At 47.4% G+C, this 21,937-nt stretch overlaps 3 protein-coding genes across 5 annotated transcripts; 1 reads left to right on the plus strand and 2 right to left on the minus strand.

The window, feature by feature from the left end:
• Window positions 1–1,043: 1,043 nt before the first annotated feature.
• Window positions 1,044–2,282, minus strand: LOC147959054 (uncharacterized). The gene is made up of 3 exons (XM_087537110.1): window positions 1,983–2,282; window positions 1,796–1,894; window positions 1,044–1,712 (listed from the first exon to the last, which is right to left on the minus strand). The coding sequence occupies exons 1-3, from the start codon at window positions 1,995–1,997 to the stop codon at window positions 1,497–1,499; spliced, it is 330 nt and encodes a 109-aa protein (XP_087393236.1). The 5' UTR covers window positions 1,998–2,282; the 3' UTR covers window positions 1,044–1,496.
• An 11,616-nt stretch (window positions 2,283–13,898) lies between these two features.
• On the minus strand, window positions 13,899–17,332 carry LOC125521057 (RNA-binding (RRM/RBD/RNP motifs) family protein). The gene is made up of 3 exons (XM_048686118.2): window positions 16,874–17,332; window positions 14,930–15,131; window positions 13,899–14,434 (listed from the first exon to the last, which is right to left on the minus strand). Exons 1-3 carry the CDS (start codon window positions 17,295–17,297, stop codon window positions 14,272–14,274), a joined length of 789 nt encoding a protein of 262 aa, XP_048542075.1. The 5' UTR covers window positions 17,298–17,332; the 3' UTR covers window positions 13,899–14,271.
• Window positions 17,333–17,355: 23 nt separating this feature from the next.
• LOC125521059 (uncharacterized) lies at window positions 17,356–21,877 on the plus strand. 3 transcript variants are annotated; one of them, XM_048686119.2, is made up of 8 exons: window positions 17,356–17,819; window positions 17,936–18,016; window positions 18,096–18,155; window positions 18,667–18,710; window positions 18,868–18,910; window positions 20,028–20,099; window positions 20,172–20,273; window positions 20,354–21,877. In XM_048686119.2, the coding sequence occupies exons 1-8, from the start codon at window positions 17,490–17,492 to the stop codon at window positions 20,477–20,479; spliced, it is 858 nt and encodes a 285-aa protein (XP_048542076.2). In that variant the 5' UTR covers window positions 17,356–17,489; the 3' UTR covers window positions 20,480–21,877. The 3 variants fall into 3 exon arrangements, with proteins under 3 accessions (XP_048542076.2, XP_087393173.1, XP_087393172.1); XM_087537047.1 differs by having other exon boundaries at window positions 20,183–20,273; XM_087537046.1 differs by having other exon boundaries at window positions 20,183–21,877.
• Window positions 21,878–21,937: the final 60 nt, after the last annotated feature.

Here is a 21,937-nt window from a genome sequence, read left to right on the forward strand (position 1 = left end):
GAAACTAGAAGGTAAATCAACTCCACCCCCATCTTTTGGTTGGTTTAATGCATCATAGTTTTGTGTAAACCCTAGTTTGTTTTCCTCGTGGTTTAATGTATCATAGGTTAGATACTAAGAGATTTGTGTGTTGTAGATGGCTAAGGGTACTCAGTGGGTGCTTAGCCCTGTTGTTCATGTCCTAGGCTTGTCTCCATGTGTTGTGCAAGTTAGTGAAGTGGACCTCACTTTCGATTGGTTGAAGACTAAATTCATGTTGAAGCAAGGGTTGAAGGATGAGGATTTTGTGTACTATGTCAGCAGGAAGCAGTCAGATGGCCCCGGCGAAAGAAAATTGGTTGACATAACTGATGATGACAAGATTCAAGAAATGCTGCAAGAATGGGGATGGGAAAGGGTTGTTGACTTGCATTGCTACAGGAAACCGAGTTATATGTGATGTTCATGTCGTTTCAATTATCGTGGACCATCGTGGTTATGAACTACTTATGTCATTCGAGACTTTGTATGTGATGAACTTCTCATTCGAGACTATTTGTGTAATTTGAGATTATGTGATAACTATGTTTGTCATTTGCTATTATGTGAACACTAATGTTTGTCATTTGCTATTATGTGATACTATAGGTGTTTGATAGAACAAAATATCTATGTGAACACTAATGATTGTCATTCGATACAACAGGTGTTTGATAGAAACTACTACACCAGGGCCAGACACCATGGACCCTAGCGTCTGGCTGCCCTGTTTCTGCTGTCCCATGCCTCTGCTTCCAGTCGACCACCAGACGCCAGGGACCTTGGCGTCTGGTCCCCTGACTACAAACCAGACGCCAGGGATCGTGGCGTCTGGTCCCCTGACTTCATACCAGACGCCAGGGACCCTAGCGTCTGGGACCCTATACATTATTTTGTACTTATTTCAACAAGAAGATAGCACATATATAATAATATGACAGGTTCATAAAACACAGAAGATAGCACATTTCACAGAACTTTCACCACGACAAATTCTTCCATACAAACGACAACAAATTCACAGATTTTTCATCACGACAAATTCATGCATATATAAGACACCAAGTGCATACATAAGACACCAAATTCAAGACAACCTTAAAAGTTTTTACCACAACACCAAGTTCATGCATACAAACACCACCTAGTTCATACACTTCCAAACAAGAAGCTCACTTCCTCCTTCCTCTCTTCACGAGTGCTGCAAGTGTAGGCTCCTCCTCTTCGCTAGCCTCCTCCTCCTCTTTGTTGTATGCCTCCTCCTCCGCCTCAATGTTGGCCTTATATCTTTGCATTCCTGTTGGGATCAGCTGATGAGGATACTCCGGACTATGGAATTGTGTGTTCCCTGTCTTCTTTCTACCTTTCTTGCCTGGTGTCTTAGCTATGGCTTTGCCTTTCCTAGAGCGAGCATTGCCTTGTGTCGGTTGTGTAACCTGTGATGGTTGTGGAGAATCAACATCATACTCATGATCCTCTTAATGTGTTGCATCATACTCATGCTCCTCATCTTGTGTTGGCTTCTCTTGATGTGATGGCTCCTCTTCATGGACCTCCTCCTCCATGTCCTCATCGTTCTGGATATAACGCCGTCTATTAGCTCTGACGCGGGTACCAGGTGCATACACGTCACTGGACTGAGCACCATGGCAAGAAAGCATTGCTGCCATCTTATGGAACCGCTTCTTGAACTTCTGCAACAACACAAAATATGCTATGATATGAGATACAAATAAATAATTCGCGAAAAGAAACTTTTATAATATATTGGTCACACCTCCATCGTGCTCCTAAGAGTCCTCTCAGATAATACACCACCAGGTGGATGACTCAGTGCAACATTGGCATCGTTGACGCACAGAAGCAACGATCTGCCCTGCAATTCATGAACACACCAAACTTATGTATTTGAAAGAAGACAACATGATGCATGCAAGTTTGTTAGAATAGGTCAAACAGACTACCATTTCGTCATGCATCGGCGCATAGTCAACGTGAGCCCCTCTGGTGTCTCTCACAGCCGTGTTGAAGGTATGATAACCTTCTGCAGTCTCCGGGTCTTCAGACACCAACTCCGACCACTCCTCGTGAGTCCAACCAGGCTTTAGCTTTAACCGGTAACGATCCGCATACCACACTTGATACTTCTGATATGCTGACTGATTGTGAGGTCTATTCTCTGATTGCACTAACGTGTCTCTTTGATTCCAAATTTCTATCCATGCACGGTGTTTGTTTGCCCAGTCCGATATATCCTGATTGTTCCTTCGATCAAACCTACAAATGATGCACGGGACAAAGCATTAGCAAACATAGACTTATTCAATGCTCTACTACATACTCAAGGCATGCTTGCTCACGGATGCAGAGATAGCATTTCCTTGTTGCTCTCCTCAATTAGAATACCTTGTCTTCTTCCAAATTGTCTCACCACACGGTCTACAAAGTGCCACTCGACTGCGAAGAAGCATATCATTGGGCACCTCGCCCGTCAAAGATGGCTATCACGCGTGCACATCTCATTAAGATCATAGTCACGATCTTCCATATAAGGCAACCAATGTACCTGCAAAACAAAGAGATACATTGTTAGATACAAGTTTCATTCTTGACTAAATTTCATCTCATCGAACTTCTCTATACCTGCTCAGCAGTCAAGGTGTCTAGCTCGTTCATATAGCACTTGTATCGCACATGCGAGCTTCCTGTGTACACTGTCACTTGTTCCCAATAGTAAGCAAGCGTAGGGCGCCGATATGGATCATCATCATGCAGCCCGTCTGGATTACCCCGTGGGTTTGCCATGTTGGGGTCCTTGATATCGAGCCGTCCAACCGGGATCCGCTCCCACATCCACACGGATAGGCTCCAAACAAACCCAGACAATGAGGATGTATCTCCTTTCCTGCGACACGCCAAGTCAAATTGCAATCAAACAAACATGTTAGATATGGAGGCGCATGACAAATGCAAGTTAAATGGTTGCAAATATCTCTTACCTGACGATACAAATATGCTAGTGCGGCCGAACCCCAGCTATACTGGGTATCCCAGTTATTGAGTAGCTCCAGGAACATCCAGAGGGCCGAGTTCCCGGTTGCATCTGAGAAGACTACCTTGGTTAGCACATACCAAAGATAGGCCCGCGCGTACTGCTGCACAACCACGTCATTAGCACCCTGAGGACACGGATTGGTGTTTCCTCTAACCGCTTTTAGCCAAGAATGCCTCACTCTCGCGGTATCGGCCTTGCCTTCCTCAGGGGCGTCGGGCTGAACACCAATTAAAATGCCAGTCCGTTCTCGCCAATTAACGGCACTGACACGACCGGTAACATCTTGTCCGTTGATAGGAAGGCCGCTTATCATAGCCATGTCCTCAAGGGTCATCGTCATCTCTCCAAATGGAAGGTGGAACGAGTGAGTCTCCGGCCTCCAACGATCCACAAGTGCGGTCAGCGCCGCGTGGTTCACGGGCGGAGCGCGTCGCTTAAACTGCAACACGAATGGGAGAAGACCCAATCTCCGAATATAAGGCTCGTACCGCGGGTCGTAAGTAAAGTCATCAGCCGAATGTCCCCTCATGCGCATAGCAACTACAAGCTGCAAATAAAGTGATGTTTTAATCAATACAAGAACACAAATGAGAAACAACGAAAATTGATAAGTCTTGCTTCTTACATGTCCGTTCTCAATGGCACGAGCACGATGCTCCTTATCCCACTCATCGATTAATCCATCATACGAAGGTCCATCACCATCCGCCATCCTACAAAACAAATCACAAACATCTATGAATACATGAACAATATCAAACAATACAATTTTCTTCTCCAAGTTATGCCATATGAACACACCATTCTTCTCAAACATAACCACATCATTTTATTCTTCTTCATATGCACACATAATTCTTCTCAAACATACCAACATCATCTCAAGCAAATAAATTTGTCAAATAATATGGTGTCACATATGCAAATAAATAGCATCTAGAGTACCAAATTTCACCATGTGTTTTGCAAATAAAGTATGTCAACAATAGGATTATCTACACATAGAGACATCATATTTAAATTCAAATGTATTGTTATACCACATACACACATCATCTATCAAACCAAATTATCAAACAAGTCTATTTTACATACAAAAATCATGTATTCATCACTCCTCTTAGTTCAAAAAAATTTGTCCTATGGACAACATATGCACAAAACGGAATTGATTTTGCCTACATGTTCAACTACACATCATCTACTGCCTACCAAATCATCTATCAACTACAAACAATTTCCTAAAACAAAGAAACCATCTATTCATCTAACATCACCTAGTGTTGAATAATGCATAAAAAAGAAGAGGACTCAACCCAAATAAATTGGAGGGAATGGGGGAGAATACCTCAAGGATGCTTGGGGGCCTCAGATCCACAAATTTGGATGGAGGATGGAGTAGATCAAGGGGGGATTTGGTGTGAGGGAGAAGAGGGGCGAAGGAGAGAAGCCCTCTGTTCGTCTGTTCGTGCGCCGCCAGGAGAGGAAAAGAGATGGGTGGTTGGGCTCGGCCCGCAGGGGTTATCCATTTACCAGGGCCAGACGCCAGGGTCCCTGGTGTCTGGCCCCTTTGCCACGTCAGCAGGTCAACGGGCAGTGCGGGCCAGGGGCCAGACGCCAGGGTTCCTGGCGTCTGTTTCGCAACCCAGACGTCAGGGATGTTGGCGTCACCCAAAGAGGTCAAAATCGATTTTTTTTTTAAACAAAGTCAAATAAGGATTTTGTTAGCCTTTTTATCAGAACAGTAATTTTGCTCGCCGCGAGGCAGATCGGGCGGCGAGCGCCGGAGCGCGCAGGGCAGAGGCCCGCTTTTGTCCTCTTGCGTGGGGCCCGTCACGGGGAGGAGGAGGACGACGGCGTGCGCCCGCACATGGCCGGTTCTCGCACGTGCCGCTACAGATCTCTCTCGCCGCCCCAATCATGCGCGCGCGCCCGTGCCCGTCACGCCCTTGTCCCGCGGCCCCGACCCGCGGCGCTGCAGCCACGTCCGCGTCGCCCGTTTCATCCCGGCCGTTGCCGACGGGAACAGCGGACGGACGGGGACGGTGCTGGGGTGGTGACCTACGGCTACAGGGGCGCGCGCCGTCCTTCCTTCCGCTCCTCTGTGTCTGCACACCTTTGGCGCTTCCGCGAGAACTGTTGCCCGGTGGGTCGCGTGTCGGCCCGGCCCGGCTCGGCGGGGCTGGCTGGCTGGCTGGCATCCATTCACACGTCGGTCTCTACTGTACTGTACTCTGTACCGCAGGGGATGAGGATGTGGGTGGGGTGGGGACGGACGGACGCTGCCTGCCGCGCCCACGCTGCCCTCCATCGGCTTGGCTGACGACGGTGTGGCCTGGCCTTTGCTTGGATCGTGGGTTTGGTTTCTCCGAGATGTACGTACGGTGCGGTGGTCTCTTTTCGTGATGGGAAGAAATAGGGGATGCGAAAGGCAAGATGGGTTGAGGAAAAGCAGGCGATGGATCGTAAAAGGTCTTGCTCGCTAGATGGACTGTAAAGCACTGTGCACCAATTTGTTTGCTTCCACCGTGCAGTAATAACAAGTGCCTCTTTGGTCCCGAGAACTTAAAAAAACACATAACAACAAACCGTACTTCATGCATGTCAAAATCCAGTGTATGTTAGCTTTATAATTTTTGGCCAAGTATATATAGGAAAAATATATCAATGCTTACAACACCAACTATTATCACTGGATCTGCCATAAATATATTCTCATTTATGCCTGCATTATCTGCTAATCCAATTTGAGGACCCGGTGCAAAAAGTAGAACGAGACCGTAAAACTGGAATAGCAGATACCACAAGCATATTTTCATTTTGTTATATAGCTTCAAAATGTATGTATTTCTTAATATGTTTAGCAACATAAATACTGATGCCAAGATAGTGGTAATATTCAGAGGCTCCTCATGTTATACTGAAAAACATCCTCTTCCTAGTATGTCTGAAATGAAACTTTCAATTTCAATTTCATGTTCATGTTCATACTTAATCTTCTCCAAGGTGGAAAATCAAATCTTGATTAATAATCGAATCAATTCTCTCATATAACATTGAAGTTTACAACATATCATCCTAGCAAAAAGAAAGAGAACAATACAACCTAATCCACTAAGGCCACGATTCTTACGAAACAATATTAGGCCCATTACTCCATGAGCCCAATAACGCTTCACGCCTTTTTCCTCCCTTCTTTCTTCTGCACCCCGACCATCGGAGTTTCAAAGAAAGTCTCCATGCCGCTGCTACAAGTCTTTTCTTCAGTTCCACCAATGTATAAAGGGTGAATCGAAAAATCAAGGCATGGAGATTTCCCTACCGAGTCCTTCTCCTCCACTACAAGGGTAAGATTTGGGGGGCCTCTGCGGTCGCACAGCTCGCACACCCTTATTGATGGTCCCAATACCACATTTACCTTAGTTACATGCTACCAACAAAGTCTTGACACAACATATCTTAGGAGATGCATGCTACCAAACAAAATTTTAGTTTAGCATCTGTCAACACATACATGCTACCAAACAATTACAACTGTTATGAAAAGGTTATGCATCTGGGCTGCGGGGCGGAGTGGGCCTAGGTGGGGCGGGGCCCGCTATGGCGCCCACTTTGGAAGTGGCCTTGGTGGGTGGCCCGATGCGGCCCGAAGAGGGGCGCGAGAGGCCCAGCCCATCTTGCCCGCCCACTAGACTTGCGCTGGGATATAAATGGGCCGCGAAGGGCAGTCGGGAGCCCTGGTTAGGGTTTCCCGCAGCCATAAGAGAAGTGCGGCGCTGGGCTCACTTGGCTCGGCGCATCAAGCTAGCTTCTCCACTCTCTCCCCTTCTTAGATCCTTTGCGGAGGCAATGATGGGGGACCGGCGGGTGGAGAAGAGACCGATGGAGGCGGCGGATCTGGAGGCGGAGCGCAGGCGGGAGCGGGAGCTGCGCGAGAAGGCGAAGCGGGCGATGCGTGGCCGTGGAGACGACAGAGGCGAGAGGGAGTCGCGTGCGGCTCGGGAGGAGCGCGGCGGGCAGGTGGAGCCACATGGTCGGGAAGGGGATTGGGGTCCTCCTCCTCCATGGTGGATCCAGCAGCAGCAAGAAAAGAAGAAGAGGAAGAAGGCCGCGCCGCGGCGTCGGGAGCTGGAACACAAGGCGGTGGAGCACCCCTTCTGCGGCGGGGGGCATGGGGATCCCCTGTCCCAGCAGCAGCGGGCGACGGCCGAGCCGCGCGCGGGGGCGACGCTCCTGCAGCGAAAGGAACGGCGGGGGAGCCCATTCCGGTGGAAGACGTGCCGGACGTGGAGTGCTTCAAGTGCGGCAGACTTGGGCACTTCCAATCCAAGTGCACTTTCAAACCCCTGTGTGTGCTATGCAAGGAGGAGGGCCACGCTTCCACTGATTGCCCGTCGCGTGGCAGGGCGGCCAAGCTGCAGATCATGGGGAGTGCAATTTCGGGAGAGGGATTCTTCTGTCTCGAATTTGCCGAAGATGCGGAGGAGGAGCGGCCGGTCGACCAGAAGGTGGCAAACGCGGCGATCCTCTCAGCGGATCCGGACAAGCTCAACCTGCGGATTCTGAAGCAAGAGCTCAAGAACATCGTCACAAGTGATTGGGACTGGCAAGTTACGCAGGTGGGCGATGATGACTTCCTGGTGGTGTTTCCCTCAGCAGATCTCCTGCACATGGCCAAGTCAAGTGGAAAACTTTTCCTCCCTTCCGATGACATTACCGCAAGGGTGCGGGACAGACTCCATGAGGTGATCCAACCGATGACCATGCCGGAAGTGTGGGTTAAACTCCACGGCATCCCCCAAAAACACCGCAGGGAGGAGAGGGTCAAGGAAGGCTTTAAGATGTTGGGGCGGCCAATTGTGGTGGATGAATTGTCTCTCATTCGGTTGGGGCCGGTGAGGATGAAACTGGCTTGTAAGGCACGAGAGAAGCTGAGCGGCACGGTGGAAGTGTGGTTTAACCATGAAGAATATCAGATTAAGGTTGAGGTGGAGCGGCCGAACCAGCGTAGGGGCGCGGGTGGAGCGGGGTCTGGTGTTGGGGGATCCGGAGCGTCCCAACCACCCCCTCCGCCCAAGGCCAGTGATCCGGCCCCGGCGGCCCCTACTGCTGCCAAAGGCAAGCCGGAGGCGGGGCAGAGTGCTAGGCAGTCGCGGCAGGACGTGGTGATGGGAGGGCAAGAAGAGGATCTAGAAGACAGCATGCAAGATACTTCCATTGACACAGATACGTGGGACAAACTTGGCACGATGGAAGGGCGGGCGATGGTGGTGGCGACCCAGGATACCGCCGTGAGTGGCCCGAACCTGGCGCGTGATCTGGCAGGAGCCTTTGATGAGTATGGATCCAACTTGCCGCTACAGTTTCCGGCGCCTCGTCCCTCCCTGGCGTTAGCGTCCGGGGCTGATGCTGGTGCGGGGCTGGTGGGGGGGAGGACCTCATCCCCTCCTCTCCGGTGGCTGTGTAGGGTGGGGCTGCTGAGCTGACCAAGGATGGTGTCACCCCAGCCTCGGGCAAGCGGGGCTCAGGGGGAACGGGCAGGCCGCCCAAGAAGACGGCGGGTAGGAAGCCGGGGCCCAAGACCGTGGCCCAGTCCACCCCAAGCGTGGCGGCTTCCCTGCATGGCGAGCTGGAGACGGAGTTGGCGGCGGGGGATGTGGGCTTCAAGGCCAAGCTCTCCAAGGCCACGCCGGTGGCGACGCGGGAGCCGGGTACCAGGGCGAAGGCCACGTTGTGGGATCTCTCATCCATGGAGAGCGCGAAGCTGCGTGTGCCAGACAAGAACTTGGACGTGTCAGGTAACCCCCTCCCATCTTTTAAAATACTCAGCGCATTCTCGGATGAGCATCTTGCTTCGATTTTACATGATAGTGGGGTTGAATTGGGGACTAGCCCTACTGCTATTATTCCGTTAGTGCGTGCGCGCGAGGAGGCACAAGCTGCCTTGGCCGAGGCGGCGGCGCAGTGCCATGCCTCGGATGCACAGAACAACTGCCTAGGGGGTCAGTTGGCAGTGGTGGTGCCCGAAGGGGAGGCAGAGCCGAGGGAAGGTTCTGACATCCCCTCTTCCAGCCGTGCGCCGGCTAGGAAGAGAGTGCAAAAGGCGGTGAGCTCGCGAGGAGTTCGCCTTCGTAATCGGGTGCTGTAATGCGGTTTTTGTTTTGGAATATTCGGGGCTGTGGGCACGTAGGGCGTCGCACGCAGCTCAGGGAATACATGGCCAAGGAGGGCATTGACGTGGTTGCGTTACAGGAAACCATCAAGGCTGACTTTTCTTCCCGTGATTTACTTGCGATCGACCCGTTACAGCGATTTGATTGGCATTGGGTTCCTGCTTCGGGCCATTTGGGTGGCCTTCTCATGGGTTGTAAAAGTGATGTATGTGATGTAATGTTGTGGGAATTTGGTGTATTTTGCATTATGGCCACGATTAGGCACCGTGCTTCCAACCTGGTTTGGGTGGTTATTGGTGTCTATGGGCCTGCGGATCATTCGAAGTCTGCAGGTTTTCTAGATGAGGTCTCGGCGATGGTGGGGGCCAAACGGGCAGCTAACCTCCCGGTCATTGTGGGAGGGGATTTTTAACTTGATCCGATCGGGTTCGGACAAGAACAACGGCATTGTCGACTGGGCTAGGGTGTCCCTTTTCAACAACGCAATTGCGGCGGCCTCGTTACGTGAGGCTGCCCGGACCGGGGCGAGATATACGTGGACCAACAAACAGCTCCGTCTGGTTAGGTCAGTTCTTGATCGTGTATTCTTTACCCCGGAGTGGGAAGCGCTTTTCCCGATGTGCTCGTTAGTGGCAGAGACTAGGATCGGATCTGACCACATTCCGCTGATCTTTTCCTCAGGGGAGGAGCAGATTTGTCGTAGTAGTAGATTCTTTTTCGAAACAGCATGGTTTGAAGCAGAGGGCTTCAAGAGCATGGTGCGCGAGAGGTGGGATTCTATTGTGTCTCATATGGGCCCCCAAAGGGGCCCGACCGAGTTTTGGTCGATAGCCGCGGCTAGGCTTCGTGCGTTCCTCAGGGGCTGGGGAGCCAATTTTGGTAGTGAATCCAAAAAGGAACGCGCCAAGCTGATGGATCAAATCACGACGCTTGACGCGGAGGCGGACGTGCGATCCTTCTCTAAGCAGGAGTGGGCGCAGAGATACGCGCTGGAAGACCAAGTGCTCTCCATCCTGAGAGCCGAAGAGGAGTATTGGCGCCGTAGGGGCGGCATCAAGTGGGTGACCAAAGGCGACGCAAATACAGGTTACTTTCATGCGTACGCCAATGGAAGAAAGCATAAATGTGCTATCCTTCGCCTTAATCATGGGGATAGGGTCTTGGTCACCCAGGCGGAGATCAGTAAGCACATTTATGACTTCTTCATAGGGCTGTTAGGGACGGCCGAGGAGAAGCGGCTCTGTCTTCGGGAGGATTTGTGGGAGCCTCCTGAGCGGGTCTCTCAGGAAGAAAATGCAGGACTAGTCCTGTATTTTCTCCCGGAGGAGATTGACCGTGCGCTTGCCTCCATGAAAGCAGGCACGGCCCCGGGTCCTAATGGGTGGCCGGTTGAGTTTTTCAAAAAAAATTGGCCGAGCCTGAAACACGTGTTTCACGCAATCGTCAATGGCTTTGCGCTGGGCCAAGTGGATCTGGCCCGTTTAAACTTTGGGGTGATTAGTCTCATCCCCAAAGTTAAGGGCGCGGATTGCATCAAGTTATTTAGGCCTATCACGCTAATTAATGTTCCTTTTAAGCTGTGTGCCAAAGCCTACACCGTCCGGCTGACACCTATTGCTCAACGTGTGATTAGTAGGTGTCAGACCGGGTTCATCAAAGGGCGCAACATATTGGAGGGACCAGTTGCACTCGCGGAGATCGTGCATGAGCTAAAACGAACAAAAGAGCAAGGGGTTCTGCTCAAGCTAGATTTCGAGAAAGCCTACGACCGCGTGAACTGGGAGTTCGTGCGGGAGGTGCTGCTCAAAAAGGGTTTTGATGCAGGCTTTGTTCATAGGATTATGCACCTGATTAGTTGTGGGCAAACAGCGGTGTCGATCAATGGGGAGATGGGCAAATTCTTTCGAAACAAAAGGGGACTCCGGTAGGGAGATCCTAGCTCCCCTTTGATATTTAATTTCGTGGCCGACGCGCTTGCTGCGATGGTGGCAAGGGCTCGAGGGGCGGGTCATGTGAAAGGCTTAGTGCCACACCTCATTCCAGGGGGGTGACGCATCTGCAATACGCGGATGATACGATGTTGTTGTTTCAACCCGATGAACACAGCATTGCAACTATCAAGTTTCTCCTCCTCGCCTTTGAAATGATGTCGGGGCTCAAGATTAATTTCCTCAAAAGTGAGGTTTTTATAATGGGAATGGACCAACACGATCGGGCCAAGATAGCTAACCTCCTTAATTGTAAACTAGGGAGTTTTCCAATTAAGTACCTGGGGCTCCCGATCTTGCATAAAAAGCTTGCCATCTCCGAATGGGAACCGTTGTATGGTAAAGTCGCCAATAGGGTTAGTCCATGGCGGGGACGTTTTATGTCTTCTGCGGCTAGATTGATTCTCACCAACTCTAGTTTGTCCTCCCTCCCTCTGTTTACGATGGGCATGTTCTTGTTGGCAGATGGGGTGCATGGGAAGTTTGATACCCCACGATCCAAATTCTTTTGGGAGGGAGTGGGGCTTAAAAAGAAATACCATATGTTGAAATGGGCAGCGGTGTGTCGTCCTAAGAAGTATGGTGGGTTAGGGATCACTAATTCCAAACTTATGAATGTGGCCTTGCTTACCAAATGGTGGTGGAAATTAGCTTCTAATGAAGGCGGTCTATGGGCGGACCTCCTTCGGGCAAAATACTTCCCGGACGGGAATGTGTTCACTGCCAAGGAATCGGGCTCGCCGTTTTGGAATGGGCTCCAAGCGGTTAGGCCGGCCTTCTCACTAGGGGCGAGATTCGAGGTGAATAGCGGCAGGTCTATCAGGTTCTGGTTGGATCGTTGGTTGGGTGACAGGCCGCTTTGGCAGGAGTTCCCGCTGTTATACCAGGTGGCGGCGGACCCGCTAATTTTGGTGGGAGACGCTTTACGCTCAACGCCACCTGCAATTCACTTTCCGAGACAGCTAAACGCGGCGGAAATAGCAAGTTGGGACTTGCTTCAGGCGCAAGTGGGACACACTACTTTGAATACGGATGAGGATGTGGTCTCTTGGGACCTGGCGGCGTCTCGTAAATTCTCGGTGAAGTCCCTGTACAATAGGTTGACGGAGGGTCCCGCTGTAGATATTGCTAGGAACCTTTGGAAGGCTAGGGTGCCGCTAAAGATTAAGATTTTCCTTTGGCAATTGTTCCGCAATAGGTTACCGATGGCTGATAACGTAGCTAAACGCAACGGGCCCTCGGACGGGACGTGTGTGGTATGTGAGTCGCTGGAGGATGCGAACCATGCCATGTTCCAATGCGCACTGGCTCGTTTTGCCTGGAGCGCGGTGCGCCAGGTATTCCAACAGAATTGGAATCCTAGATCGGGGACTGAGCTGTTAACTATATTGCACGCGCAGAGCGGTGCCAAAGCCAGGATTGTGTGGACTTGTGTGGGTGCATTGCTTTGGACCCTTTGGACAGTGCGTAACAAGATGACCATGGAACATAAGTTTCCGGCTAATCCGACTGACGTTATTTTCAAATGCCATTTATTTTTACAGAGCTGGGCGCCGCTGGGGAAACAATGTGATGTCGACCTCATGAGGAGCACAATGGAACAGATCGCTACAAGTATCCCAAGACTGCGGCAAGCGAATTGAAGCGCCTTCTGTTTTCTTTTGGGGTCTAGCTTTTGAGTTAGAGTGGGTCGGGTCCTACCTTAAGAACTTTGTGATGTGTTGTGCGTGGCTGATGTGGCCTTTTAAGACTGCTGTGTGATGTGTGTTCTGTGTAACCCTTGGATGCTGCCTTTCTGGCTTTATTAATTTAAAGCCGGACGCGACTAGCGTCTACGTTCCAAAAAAAGGTTATGCATGCTAGCAAACACATCCTAAACTCTAGCCTCTTAGCCTACATCCTAACTGCTATTTACGCCCTCTTGGGCTTCTCTTTTATGAGAAACTCATGCGTCTTTCTATAGCATATACCCTATAAAAAATGTCTATCACCGGCTAAATACATAGTTCAATATTACTCTATATATTTCATAAAATTTGGCAATTTGCTCCAAACAGAGACATAGCATGGAAAATGCCCTTTGGTTCCTAGGTGTTTATACACCCTATATGGAAAAATAAATAAAAGTAAAAAATAGAAGTTTTTTTCTGTGTGTGTGTGTGGGGGGGGGGGGGGTGTTATAAACTTGACTTTCTTTTGCACTAGTACATAATTATCTGCGAATTAAAACCATCATTGACTCAGGGAATTTTTTTATTGCTATATACAGGTCATTCTTCACACTTTTTTGGCCAAAAAAGTGTTTTTTCCCTAAAGTCAACGGGGTTTTTCTTTTGTTGATTTTTTAACAAGTACAATGAAAGGTCAAGTTTATTTAAAATATTTTCATTTTTTTTACTCTTTATTTAATTACTATTTTTGTTTTCTGAGTATTCCTTCAATTATGTATGTGCGTGCCTCCTTGGTAGAGAAGAATGCGGTAATGTAGACGCATGCAGTGCCTTGGTGCGCTTGCTAAGTTGTTCCTTCAGAGAACACCAACAATTTAGGTAGCACGCACATTTGCCATGCTCTACTTGGTAGTTTTCAGTAACACACATTGATTGATAAAACAGCTCAAGGTTTAGCCCACAAACATCACCCCTTTGTCATCCGGACCACGTATCGCAATCAACTTTGAAGCAACTTTAATCTGGGGATTTATAACGACGCCGCGGATTTAGATTCAAATCCTTCTCCGAAACAGTGGACCTAATTTAGACACAATACATTCACGTGAATTTAACTAAAAAAAACCACTGCATACCTGAGTCTAATCCCTGCCTATCTTCTAAATAAACCCATTGGAGAAAGGGCTTCCTGCTAATGTCAATGCTTGATATCATCTACAAAATCGGGAATTCCGACCAAACGGTCCGTGTCTTCGCAATCTTGAGCGAAGCATGCCAATATCTATGTAGCGAACCTTCTTCCCGGAATTCTCCGTCTGTTGAAGTACCGAGTGGCAACTGGATTGATGACAGATCAACTGTGCTGCTCATCTTACGGCTACCAACCGTTGTGGGTTCGACCCTGGTGGCTGACTGCTGGATGCTGGACCTGAAGGATCCGTAGAGATGTGCCCTTCAACAATACAGCACTTGATTGGCTTCTCAACCTTGCCGAACGACACAGCTTTACGAGAGTACAGTTCAACAAACCTGCAGACACAAAGTATGACATGTTTTGAATAATTCGAAACCAAATGGTACAAAGAAAGAGGCTGAGCGAAATTGCACAGAAAATCGGCATGGTACTTTCAAGTACATATATCATGTCGTTGTGCCTGCTGGCAGAAGAAGAGTGAAATTGATGCATTCCAGGAGCAAGGACATGGAGAAGATGAACAAGAATGTCCAAGGTAGTGCTGTAGTTCAGTTATTTCAGCAATGTTGGATGACAGCAGATTCAGCTAACAGTGAGCAACATCAGCAAACCTTTCTTCATTGATGAGATGGGAGGGCACATGGTTTAGGTGTTTTCTAAACACTGTACTGGGGAGATTCAACAATGAGCTAACAGCATTGTTTTTTGGATTCTATAAGTACCAAGCAATAAAGTAATCACACATGGAATTTTGATGGATATCAAAAAGGAATTTGTGAAGAAACAAATAATTGTACAAGAATGTCAAAAGAGTGAAGAAAATAAATTACCTCGTCGCAGCGTCCACTGACTCCAGTTTGACAAATGCAAAACCCTTACAAATAGGATCACGGGTCTTCTTAGTTCCAGAGTTTGCTGGGTTTATAGTTACCAGGCCAGGAAACCCTTTGAAAGCTAGGTTCAGGTCCTTATGTATGTTCTTCTTTTTCGGGAGGTTCCAAATACGAACATGAACGCCATCATTACTGCAATCTGTGACAACGTACAGGAAATTCATCAATAAGATCCGGCTTATGTTCAACAAGAATTTCTCCAAAACCTTCCACAACTGCTAAATCACAAAATGAAGTGCCAATAATTTCAAAAGGTTTCCAAAATGCAAAGCTGATTTATCTACTAAGGTGGCAATCTGAGCTAGTTTTCCTCAACTCTAGCTTCTCCAATTTTAAGAGAAATAAATGAGTAGCTTTTCAACTCCTTCGAAAATACACGTAGCGGGCAGCCAGCTCCTCCATCCCAACTCCATGGAGTTAGACCATTCGGCCAAACTCCAACGGTAGAGTTGGAGAAGCTGGCAGTTGGAGTACTCCCGAACAGGCACTTAAGGCGAGTAGATAAATTACATTGAGAGCAAAACATAAATTGCATCATATCGACATTCACTTTGAGGCTGCTGAAATTCCATGAGGTAGTTTCTGAACATGTTTTTGTCACTGTTCCAAATATCGGTCAGTTAACTGTTCCAATATCGGTCAGTTAGCTGCTATTCAGACCCCTCCCAATACGAGAAGCGCTATTTTGAGCCATTTTAACTGGTAGGTCCAGTTAATTTGTCTGACAAGCCGATTTATCAGCTGTCAGGCCGAATTATTGGCTGGGCCAATTAACTGCTAGGCATTTTTTAGCCCAAAACTGGCCTGCTCCCTCCCTACTTTTCGATGTGCAGGTTTATGGCCTTCCAGATCGGCTGCAACATCATCAGAACATTAAGGCAACAGTTTTCCTTGTTGCTATGTAACCCAGGATTGCATATTTAGACACTTAGTACATTGCATGTTGTTTATAGCCCAGGATTCCATATTTAGACACTTAGTACATTGCATGTTGTTATATAGCCTAGGATATATAGATTTGACCCTAGTTAACCTCCCTATAAATTGGTTACCGATAAATTCAGTTAAATGGTTGATTCGCCGATTAATCCCTACTCAGCACCCGACCGGTATGGTACCAGATATCCTGAACATTGGTTTTTGTCACTGGCCTTCGAAGTTGGACTTAGTGAGTAAAGAGAGATCATGTGTATATGACGTAACGTCATAAGACACCAGTAATGGTCAGTGTTAGAACGGAACGACGGAGCAACCGAAAATCTGAGAATTACCAGCTTGCTGCTTGTAAGAATTGAGCATTTCTCAACAATCTGAGAATTTCCCTCACATTTTATTTAACTACTTGACTGCATTTTTAGCCCTTGTAAGTAACTACTCTCTCCTTTCACAAATACTACCTCTATAACTAAATATAAGACGTTTTTGCAGTTCAAATTGAATAACATCGACCATTATTGGTATAAGATAGATCATTTTTGCAGTTGATACTACCTTTGTAACTAAAGATAAGACGGTTTTTTTTTTGCAGTTCGTTCAGAGTTAGTATAAGATTTTCTAACTTTTTCCTGAATCGGATCTATAGAGACACATTTTTGTGTGTTCGTTCCCTCGTTTCATTTCTGTATGTAGTCCATTTTGAAATATCTTCTAGTATTTGTGAGCGGAGGGAGTAGTAACTACCATACATAAGATTTCTTTCCTTCATGATTTCAAATGGGAAGTTGCCCATGGGGTGAAACGATCTTTAGCGATTTGACTTTTGACGTGATGTATAATTTACTAATATTCCTGTAGAACATTGCAGTACCAGTTTTATGCTGAAGCAACAAATGCCGCAACGCAGTGAGCTGAATAGCTGATGAGAAGGCAGAGGAAGCTAACCTGCGGCGGTTTCTGTGGCCGAGCCGTTGGTTTTGCTGCTCTTGGGCGGAGCCGATTTGCTCTTGCGCCCGGCGCCGCCGATGCCCATCTCCCGGAGAAGCTGCTCTTCGACGTCGGTGGTGTAGGTCTTCCCCACGCCGAAACCGGCCGGCTTGGGCCGGTTCTTGAGGAAGATGTCCTCGTCAACCGCCTCCTCCATGTCGTCGTCGTCGTCCTCATCCGCCTCCTCCTCGTCGTCGTCGTCGAGGGTGGTGGGTACCGGCTCGCGGCTCCGGCGGCCGTATTTCCTCAGGCGAGGGAAGGCGAAGAGGACGTGCGACGCGCGCAGCCGCGAGGGCGGCGGCCGTGAGAGCAAGAAGGGGCCCGGCGCCGACGCCGACGCCGCAGCGGCGCCACACGCGGTCGGCAGCTGCAGCAGTGGCATTTCGTTTTTGTGTTCAGGCCGGACCGGCTACGGCGGTTTCCTCTTATCACCGCGAGACTTAATCGGCACCGTCCGATCCTTATCTCAACTGAATCGCAGCCGCCGCCTCCGCCTCGCCCCCACGCGCCTGCCGCCTCCCCGCCGGCCAGTTTCCGGGCACCTCGCCGCCTCCGCCTCCGCCTGATTCTTATTATGCTTCGCCTTCGCCTCCGTCCTTGCCCACACTTCTCTCGGGCGTCTCCGCCGGCATCCCACCCCGCCCTCCCCCGCCGGCTGGCCGCTTCTCCGCTCCCAGAGCTCCCCTTCCCATCCACCGTCACCGCGCTCCGAACCCGAACCCCTCCGCTCCAGGCCGCCGTCCGCCGAGCCGCCTCCGGAGAGGAGCAACGGGGCGTGGATGAGGACAAGGAGGACGCGGGCCTGGACAATGCACTCACCAAGACACGGCAGCTCGTCGAGTGCGCCATGTTCGCATCCGTTGCTGGCCTCGCCTACTTCCTCAGCAACTCCCTCGCCATCGAGGTCCGCACCCTTCTCTCACTCCGATGTGCAATGCTGCTCTGTTTCATTTGTCTTTCTATAAATTCATTCATTCGACTGTTGATGCATGAAGCTGCTGTCTTCTTTTGCTGATGCAGAATTACTTCAGCTGTTTTTTCCCATTGCCGATAGTCATCTCCTCCTTGAGGTGGGGGTTAGAAGCTGGCAGGAAAACCATGGTGAGTCTTGTCAAATGCTTCACTTGGTATTATATAGCTTTCATGTACTTTAGTTTAGTTGATGGCATTGCCTCATCAGGTGGCTACTGTTTTACTGCTCTTCACATTGTCAGGCCCTGTCAAAGCATCGACTTATCTGGTAAGCATCTCTTTTGTGGCATATGGTTCATATCATAGTTGTGCCAATGGCATGTGTTTGGTTCAGAACATTTAAAGTTGGCAACTCACATATTTACCTTGAAACTAACCGATGTTGGTGCTGCAACCGAGTGTTGAATCCGGGGCTTCAACATCATTCATTGTCATTAAAACGAACAATAGCTCCATATCCTGGAACAAAAAAATCAGTGTATCTTAGCACCCAAGAAATCAAATTCCGAGTGAAAAAATTTCTATAAGTAGAGATGGCAAGCTGCAACAGTAACGGTTAACATTCATTAATCATCAAACAACAGTATTCCTTTTTTAATTTTTGTACTTAAGTTTTGGTGTTGTTGGTAATTTACCTTTTTCTTTCCCTTAGCTTCTCCGTATATATTGTTCAATTTTAGTTCTGTGTCTTCTTTGGGACTTGAAAGATTAAAAGAACCCTTCGTTCATTCGTTATGACTCTGGACACTTATACATTTCTTGGGCTTGTTTTCCTGCAGCTTATGCATGGTGTAGTTGGTCTAGCCATGGGTACTATGTGGAGGTGAGAAAAGGTGAAGCTTTCGCTTTCACTGTTGGCATATATGTCATTAAAAGTTAATGATAGCTTTGCATCAGAGATGCATATATGCAGCTGTAGCTTCCACTTGATTTTTATTGACTTCGAGTAATGTAACATTTTTCCCATCCTCTGTCATCAGGTTGGAGACCGATTGGTTTGCTTCCATCATAATCTGCTCAATTGTAAGTATCTTCTCTCAATTGGTATTTCATATCTATAGATGTATTGCTGATGACATATGGATTACAGAGTCTCATAGCTTTGGATCGGAACTCGACAACATTACCTTGTGAAAGATTCTACATAGAGTTAGACCATTGATATTTTCCTAATGTTTGAAATAACTATGTAGTCTATTTGAAAATACGAATCAGATTGTCTAGTTCATGATTTTAATAGTTGCAAATCTCTGTGTTCTTTCTTGTACACCTGTTAGATATCCTTTAGAAGAATTTTCTTTGCTTGCACAATAGGTTACATTTGTGATAGTCCTTATCACAAAATTACCAAGCAAATTATAACCAGTATCAAGCATGCTTATGTTATTCTTAACATATGAAATAGCAAACTGCAGTTGATATCTCTTCTGGCTAGCAACGCATTGCCAGTTGGTGTTTCTTCTTAACTTTACATGATGTCCGTGAGGAGAATAGGGGTAGTTCATAGACCCACATAATATCTGAATTCAGAATCATTGGGTAGAAATAAATAAGCAGCCTGTTTTGCTAATAACAAAATTCAAGATCATTCAGTAAGAAATACTCCCTCCGTCCCATAATGTGAGACGTTTTTGCAAGCTAGCTTGCAAAAATGTCTCACATTATGGGACGGAGGGAGTAGATACTAAGATCTAGATTGACTTAAAATAGATCCATATCAGAATTTCACCCAGTGATCATGTAACAACCCCTTTCCGATGTGATTGCCGATGTGAGGTCTCTCTCTTTGTTCGCCTGACTTGAGGAAGAAGCAGAATGAGAACAAGTGGGGAGTGTGAGGAGAATTTAGAGCTTTATTCCTCAATTCAGACTTAGTCGTTTCTGCATAAAGAACGGGCTAATATAGGCAACAGCCCAACACATGCTACACCGCCCCACTGGCCCCCACTTTTCAAAGCTTAGCATCCCACCCCACCCACACCCCCTCCTCTCATACCACCCGGTACATAGCTGGCATACTGGTGGCACGCTGCCCTGTCTAAGGCGCGTTGCCGTGCATGACGGACCACTTCCAGCTGACATTTGTGCTACCCTTATTTTTAGTCCTCAAATTGAATTTCAGCTGAACTTTGCTTTGCAGATCCGTGCGGTGGGAGCTTGTGGATATGTGTTAGTGTCATCATTCCTAATACGAGAAAATATTCTTCAATTGGTATGTCTATTCAGTGATTCTTCAGTTGAGAAATATTCTTCAATTTGATTCATGAACTACTAATCATTTCAGATAACCGTTAGTGTACATGCCTCCTTAACGTATATTCTGGCAGCGGCTGGTGTGAACACAATTCCATCCATGGATGCAATATATGTAATCTTTGGGACACTGGTAATTCGGTGATTTTTAACCTACCAAATCAAACTTATAGCATGAGCCAGTTCAGAAAGTAACTTCCCTGTCTTTTGCAGCTTCTACTTAATTGTGGATTCTTTGTCTTCATACTGCATATAATTTACACAATCTTCCTGACCAAGCTTGGAATCAAGCCATCGCTGAGACCTCCACGATGGCTGGGTAAAGCAACTTTTAGTTGATGGGTAGAATGCCACCATACTCATTTGTGAGGTTAGCGCCCTGACTGAACTTGCAGCATTTTGGTGTTACAAATGCTCCCCCATCACCAGCAGCATGCCGGCATGGCAATTGTGGCCTTTGTAATATGATCATGATCATTATTATCCGGCTTCCTGGTGCATGACTGTGATTTTCCCGACAAGATTTTTGGTGATTGCGATTCGTTATTGGTGCAATTGACTGATCGGCAAGTGTTCTAAACTTGTGAGACTTGGTATATTGTCCCAGTCACGTCTTTCTTTTTAAGAAAAAGTTCAATTTTTTGCATTCTCTTAACCTTTTCCATTAACTATATATTTTAAGTTTTTGAGGGATTACTCCCTGCATCTCAAAATGTAGGTCCTATTCATTTTGTCCAAACTCAAACTTTCTCAAGTTTGATTTCTGGCATTCCATTAACCTTTTCCTGTTAACTGTGTAATTTAAAATGTTCGGGTATTACTACACCATGTTTTTAAGTTCTCTCTGCATACATTAATGTCGAATCTAGAGCATTGACTCTCACGAACTCTTTGTGAAGACAATGCCTTGTTCTCTGTCCTTTTACATGCCTTCCACGCGAGGAATAATGCTTAGCGACATGGTTTATATATGATGTCTTTCTTGCAAGCGCCAAAGAGGTACGGTGAGTTTAGGGCAACTCCACCGCGGATCACCAAACGGACGGCACCAAATGTCCACAGACAGCAGGTGGGGCGCCGGCCATCCAACCGTAGGAATCAAATGTCTCCCGCTCAGTCTTTTTTCATATGCCCGGGGTATTGAAAATAATTGAAGATAAATAGCACAATTCTTCAAAAATTGAAAGAGAGATAAATATTACAATCCAAACAAAAAGTTTTGAATGAAATAGTTCAAATTTGAATTCAACTTATTTGGACACGTATTTTAGTTGTCATATGAAATGCCCATATATGCTCAATTAGATCACTCTGATGAGACTGACATGTCAAAGAATAGGAGGGTTAGATCTTCCAATTCAGATTCAGACTGAAAAGATGAAGTGATATGTTCCTTTCTTTTGTAACATTATTATAAGTTTGTCTCTTTTGTACTCTAGTTCTCAAAAGTTCTTTATGATTTATCTGTCCCGTCGAACAAGAAAACTGGAGGCTGGATGTATTAGTGATCTGTAAATAGCTCCAGTTTCACATGATCTGGGCTATAGTTCATCAGTTTTCAGAGTACAATACATATGTATGACCAAGTATTATTGCTGCAATTATGCTTCAGTGCTAGGCATTTCAGCTTCCTTATTCATCCCTGGCATTTCCCTGATCACATCAAAGCCTTTTCACAGTGGCATAAAAGGTAATTCATCAGGAATCATGCGGTCTCTTTTCAGCCACGGCAAAATGTACTGTTATAGTTCAGCATAATGCCGTGAGGATAGATAGTTCGATCCCTGATGATGTTCT

Source organism: Triticum urartu, chromosome 7A, assembly GCF_056163025.1.
Source record: "Triticum urartu cultivar PI428250 chromosome 7A, HENAU_Tu73, whole genome shotgun sequence".
NCBI lineage: Eukaryota > Viridiplantae > Streptophyta > Magnoliopsida > Poales > Poaceae > Triticum > Triticum urartu.